Raw genomic sequence first — 27,694 nt, 5'->3', positions numbered from 1 at the left:
ACACTGTATCAAACCCTCAGCTATGAGTAGTATCAGGTCTGGATGGGATATCAGCCTCCCAATGTGTTTCCACTCAGCGACAACAAGCAGAGAACTATAGTATTACTATAAAAAAGTGCAAATGCAATGCTTCACAAAATCATGTAAAAAATCCACCTACAGGCTGTTCACACTGCATTTACTCAGTAAGTCATAGGTATTTCGAGGAATCTTGTTAAAAAAGGTATGCAGACATATACTGTGGCCTACCAGCAGCTGCCCACATGTACCAGAAGGGGTTAACCGGGATTAGAAAAACAGCGGATTTCTGTGAATAACAGCGCCCCACCTGTCCTCAGGTTGGGTGTGGTTCTGCAGCTCTGTTCCATTGAAGCGAATGAAACCAAGGTGTAATACCACACACAACCTGAGGACAGGGGAGGTGCTGTTATTAGGAAAAATAAGTCCTCTTTTTCTATTCTTGGATAAACTATTTAATAGCCTGAACATAGTAAACTAGTAGTCATTTCCCCATATATATATATATATATATATATATCTATCTGCATAGAAATATATAATACATATATACATATGTACATATACCTTTTAGACACGATGCCCACGTATACCTAGAACATACCAAATAAACACAGCCTTGTATTGCCTAAAAACTGGTAAAAACCCAAAACTCAACCCATGGCTTACTCTTAACCTGGAGGTATTATAGAAAACATCAAGGGTTAACAGGATAGACCCCAGTGGGACTTTTATGGCTTATTTTTGTTAACCTCCTTCTTTGGTCCTAGCCCCCCATAGGAAGCCCAAACATGTATCTAGAGCAGTGATCTCCAACCTGCGGCTCTCCAAAGCATGGACCTCCAGCTGTCGCAAAACTACAAATCCCAGCATGCCAACGGCTGTCTGGGCATGCTGGAAGTTGTAGTTTTGGGACAGCTGGAGGTCCACACTTTGGAGTCCACTGCTATACATTATATACATAACACTTGTGGAAGGGTTCAAGGTTATCTGGTATTGCAGTATTCTTTTAAATGGGACTGGGCTGTAATACCAGATGCAGCCAGTGCACAAGAGTGGCACTGTATTTGTAAAAAAAAATAATTTTTTTGGACAAGCTTTTCAATGTAATATTGATCAGCTGAGGTACTGGAATGAAGACCTGGACAATGCAGTCCTGTAGTTGTAGTGTTCTCCCTATGGATAAAGCGTTCTCCTGGCGTCTCTACATATACTTATAGTGTGCCTCCCTTATTTATTTTAGTTATTTCGTTTTTAATTTTCTCACTGCATCTTTAATAAAAAAATTATTTCAAATCTCATATAGTTTTGGATCCACAGCCTCTAAGCAGGAAATGCGTCTCCATGGTTACAGACTACAAACGAACCCAGTGTAGTCTGATCCTGCATCCATACTCTCTTATCTTGGCCCCATAAGTCTTGCTACCCTACCAGTGCCTGTTAGCTAGAGTTAGGGGGCAGGTAGAAGGGAGTAACGACAGACTAGGGATGTTTCCTGATCCGTGCAGACCATTACAGAAAATAAGAATTCCTCTAACCCTCCTCTCCTTTGCGGAGGCCTCTTCATTATCCGCTCTGTTATTCAGAGTGGTGCAGGACCTGCCGCACAATTATGTCATTTCATCCTGCAGCAGGTCCTGCAGAGGCTTTAGTGCTGAAGCGGAGGGAAGGTGAGGGGGATTTTTATTATTTTCTTTTGGAGAGGACTTATTGGGGGAAACTACTTAATGGGATATATACATAATAGGAGGTTCCCTACCTACCTCGCTACCTACTCAATAGGGCTTCTAACTAATAGGGGTATTACCTATCTTTGTAGGGGCTTCTACCTAAAGGGGGGGGGGTTCCCTCTCTTCCTCCTGGGGACTTCAACCTAATAGATGGGATTTCCTACCTACCTACTGGGGGCTTCTACCTAACAGAGGATTCCCTAACTACTGGGGGCTTCTACCTAATCGGGGGGGATTCCCTACCTACCTACCTACCTACCAGGGCTTCTACCTAGTAGGGGGGATTCCCTACCTACCTGCCAGGGCTTCTACCTAATTGGGGGGGGGTCACTATCTACCTACAAACTGGGGGCTTTTACCTAATAGGGGGGATTTCTCAACTACTGGGGGCTTCTACTAATAAGAGGGATTCTCTACCTAACTATTGGGGGCTTCTACTAATAGGAGGGATTCTCTACCTAACTATTGGGGGCTTCTATAATAGGAGGGATTCTCTACCTAACTATTGGGGGCTTCTATAATAGGAGGGATTCTCTACCTAACTATTGGGGGCTTCTACTAATAGGAGGGATTCTCTACCTAACTATTGGGGGCTTCTACTAATAGGAGGGATTCTCTACTTAACTATTGGGGGCTTCTACTAATAAGGGGGGTTCTCTACCTAACTTCTGGGGACATATCTACATTTAGAGTGTCAGTGAGGGCCTCATGTTAGACTTTAGCCTAAGGCTGCATAAAGTCTAATAAAGTCTGCGGTCACATGACATAATAAATAAAAGTATCGGTACTTGTACTTGATCTTAACAAATGGTATCAGAGCATCCCTTCTGCAGACTACACAGGATTTGTCTGTTGTCTGTTACCATGGAGACACACAGATCTGCACTGAAGCTGCACATATGAAACAATAGGAGATATTTACGGAAGACTGGAAAGTGACTTCATTTTTTGCACATTAAATGCACTTGAGAAATAAGAGGGAACAATGGTTTGACATATCCTTCTTCATTCTCATGGTGCCATTATGTGCTGCACCAAATGTGCGCTGAATTGTGGATAAGAAAGTGGAATAAAGTCTTAACCAATTTATTTGAAACCCCAAGTAGCAGATCTGTGGCATTTGCAACTCCGCAACATAACACAACATTTAAAGGGGTTCTCCACTCCCCAGCGTTTGGAACATTTAGTGCCGAATGCTGTTAGTGGGCTTCGGGGGTCACCACGCCCCTCGTGATGTCACACCCCGCCCCTTATGATGTCACACCCCGCCTGCTCAATGCATGTCTACGGGAGGGGGCATGATGGCCATCACATCCTCTCCCATAGACTTGCATTCAGGGGACGGAGTGTGGCGTCACAAGGGGCGGGGCGTGACATCACGAGGGGCGTGGTGATCCCTGAAGCCCGCACCCAGTGTTCTGAACTAAATGTTCTGAACGCTGGGAAGTGGAGAACCCCTTTAAAGGCATTATCCAAAGCACCACCCCTGTCCTCAGGTTCCGTGTGGTATTGCAGCTCAGTTCCATTCAAGTTTACAGAGCCGAGTTGTAATACCACACACAACCTGAGAACCGCTGGGGCGCTGTTTTTTGGAACAAAAAAATTCTCTGTTTTTCTATTCATTGACAACTCCTTTAAAATTGTATGCAGTATATGCTTGGGATTTTTATAAATAAAATAAACTTGGCTGCTGCAAATTTTCCCATGCGTGTATCTGCTGCAGAAAATCTGCCCAGTGTGAACATAACCTTAAAAATATGTAGATTAAGATGCTCTTAAAGGGGTACTCCGGTGGAAAACTTTTTTGTTTTTAAAATCAACTGGTGCCAGAAAGTTAAACAGATTTGTAAATGACTTCTATTAAAACAAATCTTAATCCTTCCAGTACTTATTAGCTGCTCAATACTACAGAAGAAATTATTTTCTTTTTGGAACACAGAGCTCTCTGCTGACATCACGAGCACAGTGTTCTCTGCTGACATCTCTGTCCATTTTAAGAACTGTCCAGAGTAGGAGAAAATCCCCATAGCAAACATATGCTGCTCTGGATAGTTCCTAAAATGGACAGAGATGTCAGCACTGTGGTCATGATGTCAGCAGAGAGCTATGTGTTCCAAAAAGAAAATGATTTCCTCTGTAGTACTCAGCGGCTAATAAGTACTGGAAGGATTAAGATTTTTTTTATAGAAGAAATTTACAAATCTGTTTTAACTTTCTGGCACCAGTTGATTAAAAAAAAACAAAAAAAAAACGTTTTCCACCAGCGTACCCCTTTAAATTTGTCCGCAAAGCATCTCTTTGCTTCTTATCTATGGCTCATGAACGTTCTGCTCTTTGGTTTAAAATGAATGTCAAAAATTCCTGCTCCCGTTTCCTAATCTAGGCGGCGCCTTTTGACCTGGAGAGGAGCAGTGTGCAGAATGAACAGCGCCACCTGGAGGAGGAAGCGGGAACTGTCATTCAGAATTAGGATGAAATGATCAGTGCTTTGGAGAGAAGTGCCTATAGAGTATATTGTTTAGAATTTAAATGTTTTTTTTTTCAAACCTATGGCTCTCCAGCTGTTGCAAAACTACAACTCCCAGCATGCCCGGACAGCCAACGGCTGTCCGGGCATGCTGGGAGTTGTAGTTTTGCAACAGCTGGAGAGCTGCAGGTTAGGGAACACTGTCTTATAGTTCATAGAGAAGCTTAGAACAAGTCTATGTAGGCTTCCATCTCTCAAATGGTTAAGTTCCTATACGAATATCCCCCCGCAAGGCTCTCAGGGCGACATTGAACCTTGTCATTGAAGGAATCCGGGAAACCGCGACCTCCTCTTCTCGGGGAAAATTAAGGCACGATTTGGTAAATGCTGTCAGGGGTCAGTGAATCAAAAAAGCAGCTGATCATCCTGACGGCCTAAAGGGGGGAATAAATAAAAAAAAAAAAAAGAAATAAAAAGAAAAATGGGAGGCGTAAGTACGGGCCGGCGAAATGACGGTAGAATACAATCCAGCGTCAGCACATCCTCTTATCTCACAAGTCCCAAAGGGCCCCAGAAAGGATGTAATTCACTTCTGCTAAATGAAATCAACACTATAAATGCAATTCTCAACAATATAAATGCAATATAAATGCCACCAGCACCATCGCGGGCGTCTGGCTTGTGTACGTTGCGTATGTGTCATCATATTATTAGACAATGCTGCCTGCGGGATGGGGAAGCTTTATATAGAGGACGTACCTGCCGCTGGCTGTCGGGGCTCAGGATGGACGCCGGACACTTCTGGTCTTTCTGCAGATCGTCGCTGTAATAAGGAAAATGTAGAATTAGGAATAAAAACGAAAGAAAGTGTTACAATGTGGCGGTCAAAAAAAAATTGTTATCCAATATTAGATCTTAGGGTGCGTTCACCAGGCCATCTGTCCCCGTTTTTTTTTATCCCCGTTTCAGTTCCGTTCTTGCAGGCTGTAAATGGATTAAAAACGGCAGAGAAAACGGCACATGCAGTATTTTTTGTTGTTGTTGTTATGAGCATGCTCAGAAGTAAAAATGGATGAAAAAACAGATAAAGTAAATTTAACATTGAAGTCTATGGAAAATGGATGAGCCTTTAAGCTTCCAGGTCAAAGCTTTTTTTTTTTTATATCAAAACAGATTTGTAAATTACTTCTATTAAAAAATCTTATTCCTTCTAATAGTTATTAGCTTCTGAAGTTGAGTTGTTGTTTTCTGTTTATCTGCTTTCTGATGACTCACATCATGCACAGCTCCCGGGACGTGACATCATCATTGAGCAGTTAGACAGAAAACTTCAGAAGCTAATAACTATTGGAAGGATTAAGATTTTTTAATAGAAGTAATTTACAAATCTGTTTAACTTTCCGAAGCCAGTTGATATATATAAAAAAAGGTTTTGCCTGGAATACCCCTTTAATGTCATTCGTTTGCATCTGTTTTTTCAATCCGTTTTTACTTCTGAGCATGCTCAGAACAAAAAAATATATATTTTTTTTCTGGTTTATTAACTGAACAATAACGGATCCAAACGGATAACATCTGTTTTAATCCATTATTGTCCGCTTTTTCTTTTTTTTAAAGTCCGTTTTTATTTTTGACGGGAGAAGAACGGGACGAGTCTAGACGGCCGTGTGAACGCAGCCTTAGAAGGTTGCTGTCTATTTATAAGTGTCAGGATCCGGGTACTGTGAGGATACTGGTGGTGGATCCTCTGTGTCAGTAGGGTGATGACGTGGGCCGTACCAGGGGAACGGAGTCTAAGGGGTTACTGGTTTTCACCAGAGCCCGCCGCAAAGCGGGATGGACTTGCAGCGGCAGGTAACCCCCAGGTCGTTTCACCCGATAGCAACTCAACCCCGACTGACTGCTGAGATAGGGGCGGTACAAGGGATTAGGCAAGAGCAAGGTCGGACGTAGCAGAAGGTCAGGGCAGGCAGCAAGGATCGTAGTCAGGGGCAACGGCAGAAGGTCTGGAACACTGGCTTGCGACATACAAGGAAACGCTTTCACTGGCACAAGGGCAACAAGATCCGGCGATGCTGGGAAGGGGAAGTGAGGTGTTATAGGCTAGGGCACAGGTGAATGCACTAATTGGGCCAGGCGCCAATCAGCGGCGCACTGGCCCTTTAAATCGCAGAGAGACGGCGTGCGCGCGCCCTAGGGAGCGGGGCCGCGCGCACCGGGACTGAACAGACGGAGGACAGGTCGGGTGAGAAGACCGGGATGCGAACCGCGAGCGGGCGCGTCCCGCATCGCGGGTCGCATCTCCGCCAGAGACACTAACGCAGCGCTCCCGGTCAGCGGGTCTGACCGGGGCGCTGCGACAAGGTGAACGCTGCGAGCGCTCCAGGGAGGAGCGGGGACCCGGAGCGCTCGGCGTAACAATAAGGGTGTCTTAGGCTGCGTTCACACGGCCGTCTAGACCCGTCCCGTTCTTCTCCTGTCAAAAATAAAAACGGACTTTAAAAAGAAAGAAAGAAAAAAACGGATACAAACGGATGTTATCCCGTTTGTATCCATTTGGATTCGTTATTGTTCAATTAATAAATCAAAAAAAAAAAAAATTTTTTGGGGTCCTGAGCATGCTCAGAAGTGAAAAAGGATGAAAAAACGGATTGGAAAAAACGATGCAAATGGATGACATTAAGGGCTCATCTGTTTTCCATAGACTTCAATGTTAAATATACTGTATCCGTTTTTTTCTTTAGTTTTTTTGACTGGAGAAAAAATACTGCATGTGCCGTCTGTTCTCCCGCAAAAAAAAAAATAATGGAAAGGAGCGCAGACGGGTGCAAACGGATGTGAAAGGATTGTAAAAAAAATCTCATTGACATCAATGGGATTATTTTACAACCGTTTGTAATCCATTTACAAGCAGCAACAACGGAACCGAAACGGGGGGGAAAAAAGAAACGGGGACAGACGGCGGTGTGAACGCGCCCTTAGACTGCAAAGTTCAGTATTTCTATGCCAAGTACGCCCTAAATCACATTAAAGACATCATAGTACATAGATATCATAGTACCCCCATACCTACAATAATATACAGTGGTCCCTTAAAGGGGTACTCCGCTCCTAGACATCTTATCTCCTATCCAAAGGAAAGGGGATATGATGTCTGATCGCAGAGGTCCCGCCGCTGGAGACCTCCGCGATCTCGGCTGCGGCACCCCAGACACGCCCCGCTTGTGATGTCATGGCCACGCCCCCTCAATGCAAGTCTATGGGAAGGGGCGTGTCCTACAAAATATTGTTTATTTCCAATAGGGATCCTAACAATATGCTTTTGAAGAAGACTACAGATCTGAACACAACAACAACAATTCAAAAGAAGTCACCTTAAAGGGGTACTCCGTTGGAAAACTATTATTTTTTTTTTTTTTTAATTCAACTGGTGCCAGAAAGTTAAACAGATTTGTAAATTATTTCTATAAAAAAATTGTTTAAGGGTGGGAGAGGTTTTAGGAGTAGTTAGGGAACATAGCCTGAGTTAATTTAGAAAAGTTTATAAAGGGGTATTCCTGTTGAAAACATTTTTTTTCAAAGCAACTGGTGGAAGAAAGTTAAACAGATTTGTAAATTACTTCTATTTAAAAATCTTAATCCTTCCAGTACTTATCAGCTGCTGTATTCTCCAGAGGAAGTTGTATAGTTCTTTTCTGTCTGACCACAGTGCTCTCTGCTGACACCTCTGTCCGTGTCAGGAACTGTCCAGAGCAGAAGAAGTTTGCTATGGGGATTTGTTCCTATTTCCGACAGTTCCTGACATGGACAGACGTGTCAGCAGAAGAGCACTGTGGTCAGACAGAAAGTAAATTCAAAAAGAAAAGAGCTTCCTGTGGAGCATACAGCAGCTGATAAGTACTGGAAGGATTAAGATTTTGTTAATAGAAGTAATTTACAAATCTGTTTAAAAGGGGTATTCCAGGAAAAAACTTTTTTTTTTATATATATCAACTGGCTCCAGAAAGTTAAACAGATTTGTAAGTTACTTCTATATAAAAAATCTTAATCTTTTCAGTACTTATGAGCTTCTGAAGTTAAGGTTGTTCTTTTCTGTCTAAGTCCTCTCTGATGACACCTGTCTCGGGAACCGCCCAGTTTAGAATCAAATCCCCATAGCAAACCTGTTCTAAACTGGACGGTTCCCGAGACACATGTCATCAGAGAGCAGTTAAACAGAAAAGAACAACCTTAACTTCAGAAGCTCATAAGTACTGAAAGGATTAAGATTTTTTTTAAATAGAAGTAATTTACAAATCTGTTTAACTTTCTGGAGCCAGTTGAAATATATATATATATATATATATATATATATATATATATATATATATAAAATGTTTTTTCCTGGATAACCCCTTTAACTTTCGTGCACCAGTTGATTAAAACATTTTTTAATCAACTGGTGCACGAAAGTTGATGTTTTTAATGTTTTTCCCACTGGAGTACCCCTTTTAAAGCCTGATGGTCCCCGAGATCAGGCCTCACATGTATAGACTATTCTAGTGATCTTCAACCTGCGGACCTCCAGATGTTGCAAAACTACAACTCCCAGCATGCCCGGACAGCCAACGGCTGTCCGGGCATGCTGGGAGTTGTAGTTTTGCAACATCTGGAGGTCCGCAGGTTGAAGACCACACTAAAGCACCCTGCTGCTGGACCCTCATAGGACTCATCACCATATGTCCTTACAGTACACGTCCCTTATATCCTACACTTCCCGAACCCTTCCTCCCATATGATGATTTTGCCCAAATTCTGAAGAGCGAGCGAAAATAATCCTGCCCGAAAGATCCTCAGAATAACTCGCTGAAGAAGAGGTTTTCATGGCGGTAACCGGAACACTGCGCTGCCAAGTAAAATCCCTTTGCTGGGGTTTTGCATGATTTCAATAGACGGTTTTATAAACTCTGACTGGCCTAGTTTTCTTGTGCATCTGGCTATAACTCGCGGTTCTGAGGATAGCGGCGCTGGAACATCAGAGATAAGAGCTAAGAGAGCTGGGGGGGGCATCTCAGACGCCTCTGTCACCCCCTCCCTCCGAGAGCGAGGAAGAAATCAACACAGCTCCCCGCTGGGACTGACACAGCCTCCTGTCACACAGGCTGCTCCCTGCTGCCTCCTGAATGTGAGGCCTGTGGTGGTGTCACACGTGTGGGGCTGTACATGTGAGCACACATGGCTGCGGCCCCTGGGGGACAAGCCTGGGGGCCAATCACAAAGCTCCCCCTATATTGTTGGCACCGAGGGCCTGAACATATCCAGAAAGAGACTATGGACTGCTTAGATGTGGTGAGGATAAGACATAACATTAAAACCCAGTCCAAAGAGAGTAGTGTAGTCTGGTGGTACTGATCTGGTTAACTGCACAATCCTATTCACCTCTATGGAGTAGACCCCGGTGGTGGCAAAGCACATAACGTAGACTGTCACATAACGTAGACAGTCACATAACCTAGACAGTCACATAACGTAGACAGTCACATAACGTAGACAGTCACATAACGTAGACAGGCACATAACGTAGACAGGCGCATAACGTAGACAGGCGCATAACGTAGACAGTCGCATAACGTAGACAGTCGCATAACGTAGACAGTCACATAACCTAGACAGGCACATAACGTAGACAGGCACATAACGTAGACAGGCACATAACGTAGACAGGCACATAACGTAGACAGTCACATAACCTAGACAGTCACATAACGTAGACAGGCACATAACGTAGACAGGCGCATAACGTAGACAGGCGCATAACGTAGACAGTCACATAACCTAGACAGTCGCATAACGTAGACAGTCGCATAACGTAGACCGTCACATAACGTAGACAGTCACATAACGTAGACAGGCACATAACGTAGACAGGCACATAACGTAGACAGGCACATAACGTAGACAGGCACATAACGTAGACAGGCACATAACGTAGACAGTCACATAACGTAGACAGGCGCATAACCTAGACAGTCACATAACGTAGACAGTCACATAACGTAGACAGTCACATAACGTAGACAGGCGCATAACGTAGACAGTCGCATAACGTAGACAGTCACATAACGTAGACAGGCACATAACGTAGACAGTCACATAACGTAGACAGGCACATAACGTAGACAGTCGCATAACGTAGACAGTCGCATAATGTAGACAGTCGCATAACGTAGACAGGCGCATAACGTAGACAGTCACATAACGTAGACAGTCACATAACTTCCATTGGCCTCAGGTTACAAAAGTCTTTTCTGGACCATTGTAACTTAAAACCAGACTCATCATACAATGTACAGACAGTCCAGATCTGTGACACCTGTCAATGGCTGGAAGAACTGACTGGTGACGCCTTCTAGAGTAGAGGGAGGTATTACATGTTCTGTACTACTCTTTACCTGTATTACTGAAGTGTATGCACTGACTGGTGTCTGGTAACGCCCCCTACAGTACAGGGTGGTATTACATGTTCTGTACTCTTTACCTGTATTACTGAAGTGTATGCACTGACTGGTGTCTGGTAGCGCCCCCTACAGTACAGGGAGGTATTACATGTTCTGTACTACTCTTTACCTGTATTACTGAAGTGCATGCACTGACTGGTGTCTGGTAGCGCCCCCTACAGTACAGGGAGACTGACTGGTGTCTGGTAGCGCCCCCTACAGTACAGGGAGACTGACTGGTGTCTGGTAGCGTCCCCTACAGTACAGGGAGGTATTACATGTTCTGTACTCTTTACCTGTGCCAGGGTTAGCTGCTCCTTTGGACACCAGATGAGGGCGGCTCCATGTTACTTTTTTAGGACATTGTGTGTACTGTACAGGACCCTGAAGAAGCTCCTGTCCTCTACATAGACAGTGATTACAGCTCCCAGCAGATCTTTATTACTTTTATATGTAAGGATTTGCTTTATCTGTATTAGTTATCTACTTAATCCTCACTTTTTCCTATATTTTTTTGATGACATTTTGGTGGTTTCAGAACCAATTACCAGATATTCATAGAGTTATGGTCCCAACATACAATGGTCTTCCTGGAACCGATTAATATTGTAACTTGAGGGAGCACTGTACTCACAAAGCAGGACAGAAACGGATATACAGACGACAGGGGTGTACCGGAAAGGTAAACGCAGTTTCGTGCCGGTAGGCACGAAACTGCGTTTGCCATTCCGGTACACCCCTGTCGTCTGTATATCCGTTTCTGTCCTGCTTTGTCAGTATGTATTTAAACCATTGACATATGAAGTAAATAACATTGGTTATCTCTTTTCTATGGTGCCTGTCAGGAACTTTTTCCTTGCGATTATGTCCGTAGCAATTTGCGCCGTCCCAGTGACAAAAAACAGACTTCTCTGGCGGATTCTGCCAGGAGATTTAGCATCATGTTCAGTCGTCTGCCGGAATCGAGTTCTTAGTCAAAAGTTCTGCTAAGGAACTTCTGATGCCTGAAACAAGCAGCGGGAGTTGTGTGTGGATTCTCCATAGTGTCAACGGGGCCTAAAGATCTGAGGGAATCGGACTGGGGCCAAATTGTAATGTCTAGATGAGAGGGTCAGAGCATTTCCAGAAAGGCCGGTCTTCCTGGTATGTAGTGGGAGTGTGAATGGGAGTGGGGAATACCATAGAAGTCTATGGGTTTTAATTTGAAGTGGAATTCCGCAAGCGGAAATTCTGCCGTGTGAATAGACCCTTAGGGGTTTTGGTTTTGCCTTCTTCTGGATCAACAGAGCATGTCCATGGAAGAACAAACAGTGACCAGGGACAGGGTCATGGGTGCCCAAGGCTCATTGATATGTGTGTGTGTGTGGGGGGGGGGGGGGGGTGCGGGGTGAAGGCGAGCCTGTCTGGTCCGATCCTACAGAAGAGCTGCTGTAGAGCAAACTGCTGAAAAACTTCCTTCTATCTAAGATAGAAAGATGTCAGATCACATAGGACATCACAGTTTGTTGTGTATGAGGCCTCACAGACTGGTCAGACTGTCCTTGCTGACTCTGGCTCCAGAAAGTTAAACAGATTTGTAAATCACTTCTATTAAATTTTTTTTTTAAATCCATTCAGTACTTATGAGCTGCTGAAGTTGGGTTGTTCTTTTCTGTCTAAGTGCTCTCTGATGACACCTGTCTTGGGAACTGTCCAGAGTAGAAGCAAATCCCCATAGCAAACCTCTTCTACTCTGTGCAGTTCCCGAGACAAGCAGAGATGTCAGTAGCGAGCACTGTTGTCAGACAGAAAAGAACAACTCAACTTCAGCAGCTGATAATTATTGGAATGATTAAGATTTTTTAATAGAAGTAATTTACAAATCTGTTTAACTTTCTGAAGCCAGTTGATATATAAAAATTTTTTTTTTTCCTTGACTACCCCTTTAAGTTGGTGGTGGGTTGTGTAATGGACAATGTTCTGCTGGAAACCTACTGTCCTGGCATCATGTGGATATTACTGTGACACGTACCACCTACCTAACATTATACAGACCAAGCGTTTCCCTTCATGGCAGCAGTATATCCCGGGCCACACTGCAGAACTTGTTTAAGACAAAGAAATTAAGATGGTGACTTGACCTCTAAATTCCTCAAATCTCAATCTGATCGACCATCTATGGGATGTGCCCAGAAGGCTGCACCTTACATCATACAGGACTACAAGGGGTTATCCAGCCTTATAACATTGATGGCCTAACCTCCGGACCCCCAGTCGATCAGCGGATGCTACAGTCTCTTCAATGTTTACCACTGTTCATCCGTGTAATCCTCATATTAGTGATGATGGTGTAAGGTACTGAAGCATTGTCTCATTCACTTGCGGCTGCTTGAAAAGGTGACCTAACCGGACATCCCAAAACTAAAGCAGCAGTACCGCCCAGAGAGGTGATCACAGAGTACCGGTCATCAACTAAAACTTTTAATCTAGTGTTCCTTGTGTAATTAGCAGACACTTAAAATATCAAAATTATCAACATAAATATGTTTAAAATGTAATAGAAAAAACGGCCACTAAGTGGATCTGTTCTGTTCCCTGCCACAATTAATACAGTGAGTTTGGTCTCCTCCAGGCCTGGCAGGAGACCAAACTCAGGAAGTGCTTCTCCCTGCTCTGAGCTTGATTGAGAAAGTGAAAGCTCCACAGATTCTCACAGAAAGCTGCACAGACTGAAACATGCACAGAGCTTGAGGTCTTCTATTCATCTCAGCCCTGCAATCATGTGAAGGCGGAAGTGGTCCCCCAGCAGGCTTCAGTGATGTTATGCCTGCTGGGAAACACCCACTTTCTCCTGCTGGGAGATTGCACCATGTGAGCAAGAATAAAGGTAAGATACACAGCTTTTTAAAGCTCAGAATTTTTTTTTTTAAGGGTGGAAGAGGTTTTAGGAGTAGTTAGAGAACATAGCCTGAGTTAATTTAGAAAAGTTTATTTGGTGACAGGTACTTTTTAAAGGGGTATTCCTGTGGAAAACATTTTTTTCAAAGCAACTGGTGGCAGAAAGTTAAACAGATTTGTAAATTACTTCTATTTAAAAATCTTAATCCTTCCAGTATTTATCAGCTGCTGTATTCTCCAGAGGAAGTTGTATAATTCTTTTCTGTCTGACCACAGTGCTCTCTGCTGACACCTCTGTCCATTTTAGGTGCAAATCCCCATAGCAAACCTCTCCTGCTCTGGACTGTACCTAAAATGGACAGAGGTGTCAGCAGAGAGCACTGTGGTCAGACAGAAAGGAAATTCAAAAAGAAAAGAACTTCCTGTGGAGCATACAGCAGCTGATAAGTACTGGAAGGATTAAGATTTTTAAATAGAAGTAATTTACTAAATCTGTTTAACTTTCTGGCAGCGGTAGATTTTAAAAGCATTGTTTTCCACCGGAGTACCCCTTTAACATCAGTCTACAAACCCAAAAAAGTCAATAAATAGGCATTACTGTTAAGGGTTTTGTGTTTTACCTTCTTCTGGATAAACAGGGCATGAACCAGTTGGATTGAACCTGACTGAATTGAACTTTTTTCTCAAAGTAAGGCACGAGGTACGACATTTCTCATGCCTGATGAGGGTCCACGCTGTAAGGACCGAAACGCGTTGTAAATGTAACAAATACCACAGGCGACTGGTGTTCTTTACTACAGCCTATCAACAAGCTTATGGGATGGTGACTGGAGTCCTTGGAACCTACGGGCGCCCATGTGATCCCTGATCCCCTGCAATCTGGTCCTGATGGCTTTTTTGGCTGCATTCTTCTCAGTGATCTCCTAATAAACTGTATTCAGGCTCCTCATGCATTTGGTTATATATAGGTTATCATGTAGTCTACACTACAGGAATGAGAAGACAAGCACTGATGGAGTTAACCTGTCGGGTGCCCTTGGCGCCGTGCGAAGGTGTCCTCCTCTCGCAGAACGTACGGGCGGCTCTGTGACATCTCTTAAGTCATGGAAAGCCTGACACACCATCTAATCTGTGACATAACAAAAGCCTCCTATAAACGGATTTTCCCGAAACGTAATCCACCAGAGGAAACTGAACTGTCCCGGCTTCAATCTCCCAAATCCTCTCTTCATGACCCCCTTCATTGCCGTTCTGCAGTTTAACCCTTATATACCATATACAATAGAAGGCATGAATTCGAGCAGCCAGTGCATGGTGCAATAAAACAACTTATTTATTAAAATTGCGCAATCCAGCAACTCCAGCATCTGGAAAAGAGAACAAAGCTAACGCGTTTCGGAAGCCACGATCCCTACCTGTAGACTAGTGTTTCCCAACCAGTGAGCCTCCAGCTGTTGTAAAGCTACAACTCCCAGCATGCCTGGACAGCCTTTGGCTGTCCGGGCATACTGGGAGTTGTAGTTTTGCAACAGCCGGAGGCTGGAGGCACCCTCCTGGTTGGAAAGCACTGTCCCATCCTTTGGATAGGGGATAAGTTATGTTTCACTGCACTATTCCTTTAATGGGGTACTCCGGTGGAAAACATTTTTTTTTAAATCTACTGGTGCCAGAAAGTTAAACAGATTTGTAAATTACTTCTATAAAAAAAAAAAAAATCTTAATCGTTCCAGTACCTATTAGCGTCTGTATACTACAGAGGAAATTCTTTTCTTATTGGATTTCTCTTCTGTCGCAACTAGAGGTGAGCGAACTTACAGTAAATTCGATTCGTCACAAATTTCTCGGCTCGGCAGTTGATGACTTTTCCTGCATAAATTAGTTCAGCTTTCCGGTGCTCCGGTGGGCTGGAAAAGGTGGATACAGTCCTAGGAGACTCTTTCCTAGGACTGTATCCACCTTTTCCAGCCCACCGGAGCACCTGAAAGCTGAACTAATTTATGCAGGATAAGTCATCAACTGCCGAGCCGAGAAGTTCGTGACAAATCGAATTTACTGTAAGTTCGCTCATCTCTAGTCGCAACCACAGTGCTCTCTGCGGTCCATTTTAGGAACTGTCCAGAGCAGCCATATGTTTGCTATGGGGATTTTCTCCTGCTCTGGACAGTTCCTAAAATGGACAGCAGAGGTCAGCAGAGAGCACTGTGGTCGTGACAGAAGAGAAATCCAAAAAGAAAATAATTTCCTCTGTAGTATAAAGCTGCTAATAAGTACAGGAAGGAATAAAATTTTTTAATAGATGTAATTTACAAATCTGTATAACTTTCTGGCACCAGTTGATTTAAAAAAAAAAAATAATAATTAAAAGTTTTCCCCCGGAGTACTCCTTTAAGGTAAAAAATCCAATGTATAGCTGACAACCATTTGCCTTAATGCTTTGGAGACTATTACAACTTCGTTGCTTGGGCATCATTAAGCATTATGTAAGGGAAGTTACCCAAGCCCGGCCTGGCATCTTGAATCAAAGTTGGCGTTCCTATGATCATGTTACATAAGATCGTTACTCCTACCTTGAAGTACGGGAAGGATTTCCACCCCTGTGACCTATATCTTATGCCGAGAGGCTTCAAAACGTATAGAGAATAAAGGAGAATGGAACAATCTGCCCTGTTATTCCTAGCGGGCAACAATAGAAGTATCTGAACCCTGTGACGCCAACTAGAATATTATCAGCGCGGCTGCTGGTAAGCGGGGGCTCTTCCTCGCTCGGAGGTTCCGTGTCCGAGCAGCGAGCGCAGATCAATGCGGTTGCCATAAATTATTCACGCCATTTCCTTAGATAATTATTCTCCAGGGTTTTTCCCCCTCTGATAGGAATCCTTTGGCGCTTACCTGGCCATTAGCGAGTGGAAACAGGTCACGGCGTTGTCCCGCTGGGCGGCTACCAGCAGACAGGGGCCCGCGATCTCCGCCTTGAACTGCAAGTACAATAAATAAGTTATCTTGTACATTTGGTTAAGATACTTCTTGTATTGTATTTGTCGTATGCAAATCTTTTCCAACCAGGGTGGCTCCAGCTGTTGCAAAACTACAACTCCCAGCATGCTGGGAGTTGTAGTTTTGCAACAGCTGGAGGCACGCTGGTTTGGAAACACTACCCTATAACCACATGCACTGAGATCATAGGATGTTGGCCATAATCCTTACTGTAGACCAGTGTTTCCCAATCTGTGTGCCTCCAGCCGTTGCAAAACTACAACTCCCAGCATGCTGGGAGTTGTAGTTTAGCAACAGCTGGAGGCACGCTGGTTGGGAAACACTGCCCTATAACCATATGCACTGAGATCATAGGATGTTGGCCATAATCCTTACTGTAGACCAGTGTTTCCCAATCTGTGTGCCTCCAGCCGTTGCAAAACTACAACTCCCAGCATGCTGGGAGTTGTAGTTTGGCAACAGCTGGAGGCACGCTGGTTGGGAAACACTGCCCTATAACCATATGCACTGAGATCATAGGATGTTGGCCATAATCCTTACTGTAGACCAGGGTTTCCCAATCTGTGTGCCTCCAGCCGTTGCAAAACTACAACTCCCAGCATGCCCGGACAGCCGTTGGCTGTCCGGGCATGCTGGGAGTTGTAGTTTTGCAACAGCTGGAGGCTCACTGGGTGTAAAACACTGGCATGTGCACTTCTGCTACCGTACATTTACACTTTATTAAAGTTTCTATCAATGTATTTCTAACTAAACTGATACACCAAAGACTAGGCAGATCTGTAAAACAGGGGTCTGGGAAAGCTGGGTGATAGCTTATACAGTGCCACAAGGGTGTAGGAGTGCAGAATAGCAAATATGCCCAAGGATTTATTAATATAAGAGTGAGGAGCCATTGTGGTAATGTATTGTATATCGCTGTCTAGGCATGCTGGGAGTTATAGTTTTTCAACAGCTGAAGGCACCCTGGTTGGGAAACACTGGAAGGGGAGGTTATCATTATTTGACTAGGCAGACTTGCCAATCTGGAGTCTAAGAAAGCTAAGTGATAACTAGTGGAGCTGATACAGGTGCTGGGCGATGTATATGTCTCAATATGGGAACAGGGGTCAACATTGTATAACATTATATGTTAATGGATAGACAAACATGGTACAGAGGAGTCTGGGAAAGCTGGGTGATAACGTATATGGCGGCTACAGGGGTTGACACTCAGCTTTCATAGAAAGTCTACCTAAATATAGAGCAAGATAGGAGTGTGTGTGTGTGTGTGTGTGTGGGGGGGGGTTATCAGTGCATGACTAGGTAGATGTGAAATTCAGGAGTGTTGGAAAGCTGGGTGATAGCCTATATGGCGGCTACAGGGGTTGACACTCTGCTTTCATAGAAAGTCTACCTAAATATAGAGCAAGATAGGAGTGTGTGTGTGTGTGTGTGTGTGTGTGGGTTATCAGTGCATGACTACGTAGATGTGAAATTCAGGAGTCTTGGAAAGCTGGGTGATAACCTATATGGTGGCTACAGGGGTTGACACTTAGCTTTCATAGAAAGTCTACCTAAATATACAGCAAGATAGGGAGTGGTTGGTTGTCAGTGCATGACTAGGTAGATGTGAAATTCAGGAGAGTGGGAAAGCTGGGTGATTACTTATATGGTAGACACTCAGTTTAAGAGGGAAGTAATCATAAGATAATGAGGCAGATTTGCCATTCAGGGATCTGAAAAAATGGAGGATGCTGAAATAATCATATGGGACTGCGTTTCCCAACCAGTGTGCCTCCAGCTGTTGCAAAACTACTACTCCCAGCATGCCCAGATAGCCTTTGGTTGGGAAACACTGCTATGGGAGCTGTATGGGACTTTTTGGGGGCTGTGTAGTATCCTCATATTTTGGCCTATGGCCCATAGTCAGACGTCACCAGCCCCAGGAAGGTAACATACAGGGACGGCCAATTTACTGTGCCCAACTAACCCGAGGTACCAGGGGCCGGTAATGTATGTATACCATCACCCCGCTGGTCCTCTGATGTGTGGGGGAGGGGACATTAACATGAGGAGTATATTCTGGATGCCCTATGGGGATGGACCTAGCGTTATGCACATCGCACACATTATACATCCATATTCATCAAGGGCGATGCAAGGACGAAGCATTAATGTCACCATGTGGGAGGGGACTCACCATACAGACGCCATAAGGCGGCACAGTCCTCTACATGGGACGGCAATCTTCTACAGCAGTGTTTACCCAACCAGGGGGCCTCCAACTGTTGCAAAACTACAACTCCCAGCATGCCCGGACAGCCGTTGGCTGTCCGGGCATGCTGGGAGTTGTAGTTTTGCAACAGCTGGAGGCACCCACGTTGGGAATCACTGTTCTACAGACTCAAGCTTGTGCTGGAGAAGGCCAACAATGTTATGGGGGAATTGTTATGTTGGCTCTGTACAGGGGCACTGCGGTTGGCAATGTTATAGGGGCACTGTTACTGGTACTCTTGAGGGGAAACTAGTACTGGCAAGAATAAGGGGGGTTGTGGGTGGCTTTGTAGATGGGTCACTGTAATCACTGGATTGTGGGTATAGTTTATGTTTGGGGGCACTGAGGCTAGTTAAGTCATGATATGGAGGAACTATGATGGCGGGGGCACTAAGGTTGCCAATGTTATGGGGATACTGGTTGGTAATGTGATGGGGCACTGTGGTGGGTATAATGGGGCACTGTGGTGGGTAATGTTATGGGGCACTGTGGTGGGTAATGTTATGGGGCACTGTGGTGGGTAATGTTATGGGGCACTGTGGTGGGTAATGTTATGGGGCACTGTGTTGGGTAATGTTATGGGGCACTGTGTTGGGTAATGTTATGGGGCACTGTGGTGGGTAATGTTATGGGGCACTGTGGTGGGTAATGTTATGGGGCACTGTGGTGGGTAATGTTATGGGGCACTGTGGTGGGTAATGTTATGGGGCACTGTGGTGGGTAATGTTATGGGGCACTGTGGTGGGTAATGTTATGGGCACTGTGGTGTTATGGGGCACTGTGGTGGGTAATGTTATGGGGCACTGTGGCGTTATGGGGCACTGTGGTGGGTAAGGTTATGGGGCACTGTGGTGGGTAATGTTATGGGGCACTGTGGTGGGTAATGTTATGGGCACTGTGGTGTTATGGGGCACTGTGGTGGGTAATGTTATGGGGCACTGTGGCGTTATGGGGCACTGTGGTGGGTAAGGTTATGGGGCACTGTGGTGGGTAATGTTATGGGGCACTGTGGTGGGTATTGTTATGGGGCACTGTGGTGGGTATTGTTATGGGGCACTGTGGTGGGCATTGTTATGGGGCACTGTGGTGGGCATTGTTATGGGGCACTGTGGTGTTATGGGGCACTGTGGTGGGTATTGTTATGGGGCACTGTGGTGTTATGGGTCACTGTGGTGGGTATTGTTATGGGGCACTGTGGTGTTATGGGGCACTGTGGTGGGTATTGTTATGGGGCACTGTGGTGTTATGGGGCACTGTGGTGGGTATTGTTATGGGGCACTGTGGTGTTATGGGGCACTGTGGTGGGTAAGGTTATGGGGCACTGTGGTGCATATTGTTATGGGGCACTGTGGTGGGTAATGTTATGGGGCACTGTGGTGGGTATTGTTATGGGGCACTGTTGTGGGTATTGTTATGGGGCACTGTGGTGGGTATTGTTATGGGGCACTGTGGTGTTATGGGGCACTGTGGTGGGTATTGTTATGGGGCACTGTGGTGTTATGGGGCACTGTGGTGGGTAAGGTTATGGGGCACTGTGGTGGGTATTGTTATGGGGCACTGTGGTGGGTAATGTTATGGGGCACTGTGGTGGGTAAGGTTATGGGGCACTGTGGTGGGTATTGTTATGGGGCACTGTGGTGTTATGGGGCACTGTGGTGTTATGGGGCACTGTGGTGTTATGGGGCACTGTGGTGGGTATTGTTATGGGGAACTGTGGTGTTATGGGGCACTGTGGTGGGTATTGTTATGGGGCACTGTGGTGGGTATTGTTATGGGGCACTGTGGTGGGTATTGTTATGGGGCACTGTGGTGTTATGGGGCACTGTGATGGGTAATGTTATGGGGCACTGTGGTGTTATGGGGCACTGTGGTGGGTAATGTTATGGGGCACTGTGGTGGGTATTGTTATGGGGCACTGTGGTGTTATGGGGCACTGTGATGGGTAATGTTATGGGGCACTGTGGTGTTATGGGGCACTGTGGTGGGTAAGGTTATGGGGCACTGTGGTGGGTATTGTTATGGGGCACTGTGGTGGGTATTGTTATGGGGCATTGTGGTGGGTATTGTTATGGGGCACTGTGGTGGGTATTGTTATGGGGCACTGTGGTGGGTATTGTTATGGGGCACTGTGGTGGGTATTGTTATGGGGCACTGTGGTGGGTAATGTTATGGGGCACTGTGGTGTTATGGGGCACTGTGGTGTTATAGGGCACTGTGGACTCCTGTTTTACAGATCTGTTTTGTCTTTAATGTATCAGTTTAGTTAGAAATACATAGATAGAAACTTTAATAAAGTGTAAATGTACAGTAGCAGAAGTGCACATGCCAGTGTTATACACCCAGTGTGCCTCCTGCTGTTGTAAAACTACAACTCCCAGCATTCCCGGACAGCCAACGGCATGTTAGGAGTTGTAGTATTGCAACAGCTGGAGGCACGCTCGTTGGGAAACACTGATCTACAGTAAGGATTATGGTGCCATCAGCTGATGCAAAACTATAACTTCCAGCCGTTGGCAGTTCGGGCATGCTGGGAGTTGTAGTTTTGCAACAGCTGGAGGCACGCTGGTTGGGAAACACTAATATAAGTATTTCCTTAAAAAAAAAAAAAAAAAAGACATGTCAGGAGTCCTACCTCAGCAGAGAGGCTATCCTGCAGACTGTACAGCTCCGCCACAAACTGAGCCTGTGATAGGTCAAACACGGCGAGCCGCGCCCCAGTGATGCGGAACGATCTGCTGCTCAGCCGTTCCAGTCCTCGGATGTACGCTGGTGAGGAACCACCTAGTGTGCGAGAAGGGAACAGCAGGCAGGTGGTCTGACACAAGGCGCTGGTGAACGGCGAGCCTGCAATACAAGATACATGGGAATCCGTCACACGTCTCATCGCGCGTATCAAAGTCAAATACAAACGCTGCTTAATACAAGCGTGTAATAGCGTAATTGTTTTAATTGCGCAGCGTCTTCCGCGATGTAATGGGAGTCCCGACAATGAGACGGTGTCACTCCACCTGCCTGTCTCATGTTATTAGACAGCGCTGCGTCTTGATTATTATACCTTAAATATTGACATGACTATATAATTATTATGTAGAAAATAACACGATGTGTGCGCCGCCGCCGCCATCAGAGGGAACAATAGCAGAAACATCAGATTCCAGTGACACATTCAGTCTGAATTTGGTTTTGTGTTTTTGTTTTCATTCAAGGTTATGGCTAATAGTCAGAAAAACAAGATATAACAATGCAAGGAGGGAGTAGCAGAGCGGAGTGCGCCGCTGCGCTGCATGGTCTGGGTTATACTAAAGCCGGCTACTGTATTATAGGTCAGTATAAGGTGTGAAGCCTGAGTAACCCGTATCATCACCGGGCACCACACTGCACCTACCTGCAACATTAACTGCACCACACTATGTACCTACCTGTAACATTAACCGTACCATAGGGCACCTACCTAACCTGTAATCTTACCATACTGCACCTACCTGTAACATTAACCTTTACCATACTGCACCTACCTGTAACATTAACCTTTACCATACTGCACCTACCTGTAACATTAACCTTTACCATACTGCACCTACCTGTAACCTTACCATACTGCACCTACCTGTAACCTTACCATACTGCACCTACCTGTAACCTTACCATACTGCACCTACCTGTAACCTTACCATACTGCACCTACCTGTAACCTTACCATACTGCACCTACCTGTAACCTTACCATACTGCACCTACCTGTAACCTTACCATACTGCACCTACCTGTAACCTTACCATACTGCACCTACCTGTAACCTTACCATACTGCACCTACCTGTAACCTTACCATACTGCACCTACCTGTAACCTTACCATACTGCACCTACCTGTAACCTTACCATACACCACCTACCTGTAACCTTACCATACTGCACCTACCTGTAACCTTAACCTTACCATACTGCACCTACCTGTAACCTTACCATACTGCACCTACCTGTAACCCTTTCCAAACTGCATGACAGTGAAACCCTTTGCATCCTGCACCAAGCTTTAACTTCTGCAAGCTGCCCCCATCTTAGACCCCATGTCCAGTAATCCTGCCCTGACTCTGCACAATGACCTCGCCTGTTACCCCGGCCCCCTGCCCTGCTTATGACTTACTATAAAGCATTATCCCATTTCTACTTCAGCAGACAAGTCTATGACCTCCGCACGGTAAAGCATAGTCTGTGACTCCACAACACTGCACCATTCCCTGACCCGGGCACGTCCACCGGCCTGTAACACCTTGCACACTGCACCAGATGACTCCTCCAAGCCATTGTCTTCCACCACCATTTGTCATGTTCTGACAGTTCAATTCAGCCAAGAATCTCAAGTGAGAGCGATTTCAGCAACCCCACAGCAGTGCATTTCCATCAAAACATCACAAAATGGAATTTCATTTCAGAAAGTTCATCTATTCAATGTGGAACTCATAAGGATTTCATTATTACCAGCCTCTCCCCCCCCCCAACCCCAACCTCTGGGTGAATGTAGCCCTGAGACATTTTGAAGAAAATTAAATAAAATACTGCCCCACAGACTTTCCATTATTGTTGACACACAAACACAATTCCGCTAATCCGCTTGGTGCACTGAACCTATTTAACTTTAGCCAGGAGATTAGTTCGCACTGGGAAAACTCAGACATGTCTGCAAGCTGGAAAAAAAACATTGATCTGGCGGGAGGGAAAGGGTTAAATGAAACGCGTTGGTCCTGAAGAAGTCTGGTGGCGGAAGTGTTGGGCAGCTGTGTTCCCGTGCCGAGATGCTGACACCAGCGTGCGTCATTCGCCCGGCACACGTGTAACTGTGTATGTGACTTGCATTTTCCATATACTTAGGCTATAAGCTGAAGGCATTTGTCACTGACACAACCACAGGTCCGAGCGATTAACTCCGAGTGTGACGGATCCCTGCACGCAGGTACTCTGGCTACCAGGTGTTTACATCCTCGGATCATCCCGCAAAAATAATTCTCTGACTATAAGGAAAATTACAACTTTACGTACATGATCACATGGGGCCAATATGAAATTCACAAAGTTAAAGGGGTACTCCGGTGGAAAACTTTTTTTTTTAAATCAACTGGTGCCAGAAAGTTAAACAGATTTGTAAATTACTTCTATTAAAAAATCTGAATCCTTCCAGTACTTATTAGCTGCTGAATACTACAGAGGAAATTCTTTTCGTTTTGGAACAGAGAGCTCTCTGCTGACATCACGAGCACAGTGCTCTCTGCTGACATCTCTGTCCATTTTAGGAACTGTCCAGAGTAGGAGAAAATCCCCAAGCAAACATATACTGCTCTGGACAGTTCCTAAAATGGACAGAGATGTCAGCAGAGAACACTGTGTTCCAAAAAAAGAAAATCATTTCCTATGTAGTATTCAGCAGCTAATAAGTACTGGAAGGATTAAGATTTTTTAATAGAAGTAATTTACTAATCTGTTTAACTTTCTGGCACCAGTTGATTTAAAAAAAAAAAAAAAAAAAAAGTTTTCCACTGGGGTATCCCTTTAATGCACTAAAACCTGCAGCAGAAAATCTGCACGAAATTGTATGGATTTGCTGCTGCCGATTTTAGTGAAGATTATGTTAAAGTGGTATCCTAACAGGGGTACTCCACTGGCCAGCGTTCGGAACAAAATGTTCCAAATGCTGTTTTCGTGCTGCGTGGGGGTCAAAAGGATAGGAGATAAGATGTCTCATCGCGGCGGTCCCACCGCTGGGGGCCCTCGCGATATCCCTGCTGCACCCGGCGTTCGTGTAGAGCGTTGGGTGCAGTGCTGGAGGATCGTGACGTCACAGCCGCGCCCCGCTCGCGATGTCACGGCCGCATCCCCTGAATGCAAGTCTATGGGAGGGGGCGTGATGGCGTTGAGGGGGGCGGGGCATGACATCATGAGGGGGCAGGGCTATGATGTCACGAGCTTCCAGCGCCAGCTCCAGCATTTGCGGCTTAAAGGGGTACTCTGCTTTGTTCCAGAGTACCCCTTTAAGCAGAGAGTGGGCAAGATTTCTACAAATACCATCCATATGCTAATATAATATGCTGCATATTTTCCACATGCAAATCCACAGTGGAAAATCTGCAGCATATGCGCCGTGTGTCAACATACCCTAAAAGAAAATTTACTGTGCATAATCTGACAGTAGGTTCACCCGCACTTACCTAAATATACAAGTAGATAGAGCAGGGGACCCTGTTTCTTACGCTTTACCGGGTGAAATGTCGTTCAGGAGATATTCATCTTGTTGCTAAAATGTAAATTTTTTGTTCTGTGCAATGGAGGCGGGCTGCTGCAGTATGTGCAATGCTTTCTAGCGTCCACTCAGGCCCATGTCACCGCCTCCCTCATGAATATTCATCCCTGCTATAATCTCGCTGACTGTGGCAATGACATCGGCAGGAGTGGTGTTTATCAACCAGCTGTTGAAAAACTACAACTCCCAGCATGCCTGTTTCACCAATAATCGCTCTGTGTCAGTGTTTCCCAACCAGCGTGCCTCCAGCTGTTGCAAAACTACAACTCCCAGCATGCCCGGACAGCCGATGGCTGTCCGGGCATGCTGGGAGTTGTAGTTTTGCAACAGCTGGAGGCACCCTGGTTGGGAAACACCACTCTGTGTAATAGGTTGTCACCCAACATAAGGGCTGTTACCTGTATCCAGGGACAGTCCGCTGCTGCAGCGCTGATTCTTCACAGCTTGTCTCTTTGTTCTGCTGTCAAATATGGAGTCATGTGTCATCCTGGGGACCTATAGGTAGAAAAGTAGATCATTTGGTTCACATTTGGGACTACATGTTGACTAGGATATGCAACCAACACCACCACTCCCCCCTATGGTCCCTAAAGTGAAGCGGCTGCAGTGTTGGTGATGCCAGTTTTTCTACATAGGTACTCCGGTGGAAAACTTATTATTATTTTTTTTTTTATAATCAACTGGTGCCAGAAAGTTAAACAGATTTGTAAATTCCTTCTATTAAAAAAAAAAAATCTGAATCCTTCCAGTACTTATTAGCTGCTGAATACTACAGAGGAAATCTTTTCTTTTTGGAACATAGTGCTCTCTGCTGACATCATGACCACAGTGCTCTCTGCTGACATCTCTGTCCATTTCAGGAACTGTCCAGAACAGCATATGTTTTCTATGGGGATTTTCTCCTACTCTGGACAGTTCCTAAAATGAACAGAGATGTCAGTAGAGAGCACTGTGCTCGTGATGTCAGCAGAGAGCTCTGTGTTCCAAAAAGAAAATAATTTCCTCTGTAGTATTCAGCAGCTAATAAGTACTGGAAGGATTCAGATTTTTTTTTAATAGAAGTAATTTACAAATCTGTTTAACTTTCTGGCACCAGTTGATTAAAAAAAAAAAGTTTTCCACTGGAGTACCCCTTTAAAGTAGTGTTTCCCAACCAGTGTGCCTCCAGCTGTTGCAAAACTACAAATCCCAGTGTGCCTGAACAGAGGAGCCAGAACAGTTAATGTATGATGGTAAAGTATGATGTAACTGTCTGGCAGGCAAGTGCACAGAATAGTTAAATGTAGGGATGGGGAAAGCGGGGGAGAAAAGATTTATTGCGGGCAAAGACATCAGTGCGGTGGCAGGGAGAGGGAATGGCAGTATTGCTGCAGTTAGGAGTGCAGGGAGGACAAGCAGCCTATCATTATTGGGGCTTCAGGAGACAGGGAAAGCTGGGTGGCATGCAGTATGTATGCCAACCAGCTTTCCCAGTCTTCTAAAGAACTCCAATATAAATGCTTTACCAGACAGATATTCTGGAGACTAGGAAAGCTGGGAAGTACTGTGAGCACTGTACTGTGGGGGAAGCATGTCGCCCAGCTTTTCCAGTCTCCTGAAGAGCTCAGAATAGTTAAATGTAGGGATGGGGAAAGCGGGGGAGAAAAGATTTATTGCGGGCAAAGACATCAGTGCGGTGGCAGGGAGAGGGAATGGCAGTATTGCTGCAGTTAGGAGTGCAGGGAGGACAAGCAGCCTATCATTATTGGGGCTTCAGAAGACTGGGAAAGCTTGGTGGCATGCAGTATGTATGCCACCCAGCTTTCCCAGTCTCCAAAAGAACTCCAATATAAATGCTTTACCAGACAGATATTCTGGAGACTAGGAAAGCTGGAAAGTACTGTGAGCACTGTACTGTGGGGGAAGCATGTTGCCCAGCTTTTCCAGTCTCCTGAAGAACTCCAATATAAATGATTTACCAGACAGATATTCTGGAGACTAGGAAAGCTGGGAAGTACTGTGAGCACTGTACTGTGGGGGGAAAAATGTCACCCAGCTTTTCCAGTCTCCTGAAGAGCTCCAGTATGGCAGGAAGACTAGGCAACACCAGGTACTTAGCTAGTAGCCCTATAATCAATTCCTCCCAGCACAATGCAGTTGTGCATCCTGATCCTCCTGATTCATGAGTAAGAACTACAGAACTGCTGCAACTCATGACCCAACCATGGGCAGAGCAGTAACTCTGGTTACAACCCATCTGGAATCTGTACGAAGCTTTACTGGTTACGTATGAAGGAGACGACTGTTCACAACATGGCTGAATATCAAACGCCGTCACGCTTTCTTTTAAAGGGGGGCTCCATAACAGAGGTCGTGTAATGTGGAACCGGTCTATGATTAAGAACATCGTGACTCTTTAAAGGATATCACCGTGCAAGGGTTTTCTGATGTGTTTCAGTCCCTTTGTACTAAGCCGCTAGTAAGTAAGTACATCGGAAAAATGAGCCGCAGGACGTGTCGCAGCGGTAAAGGAAGCCAAGACAGCAGATTAGACCTTACCCTGGAGGGGCCTGGAAACTGGGTCTGTTACAAAGAAAGCTGGATGCA

General features: G+C 45.2%; 1 protein-coding gene across 1 annotated transcript in view; it reads right to left on the bottom strand.

Annotated features, from left to right (window-relative positions):
• Positions 1 to 4,374: 4,374 nt before the first annotated feature.
• LOC130284053 (dynein axonemal assembly factor 8-like) overlaps positions 4,375 to 27,694 on the bottom strand; it is a 116,750-nt gene continuing 93,430 nt past the window's right edge. Inside the window, exons 27-31 of the mRNA XM_056533987.1 lie at positions 25,507 to 25,603; positions 21,449 to 21,660; positions 16,458 to 16,543; positions 4,975 to 5,038; positions 4,375 to 4,649 (exon numbers count right to left, since the gene is read on the bottom strand). Coding sequence (XP_056389962.1) covers positions 4,581 to 4,649; positions 4,975 to 5,038; positions 16,458 to 16,543; positions 21,449 to 21,660; positions 25,507 to 25,603 — 528 coding nt within the window. The 3' untranslated portion in view covers positions 4,375 to 4,580. The remainder of the gene's footprint in view (positions 4,650 to 4,974; positions 5,039 to 16,457; positions 16,544 to 21,448; positions 21,661 to 25,506; positions 25,604 to 27,694) is intronic.

This window comes from Hyla sarda, chromosome 8 (assembly GCF_029499605.1).
Source record: "Hyla sarda isolate aHylSar1 chromosome 8, aHylSar1.hap1, whole genome shotgun sequence".
NCBI lineage: Eukaryota > Metazoa > Chordata > Amphibia > Anura > Hylidae > Hyla > Hyla sarda.
This window is presented reverse-complemented; position numbering and strand designations above follow the sequence as displayed.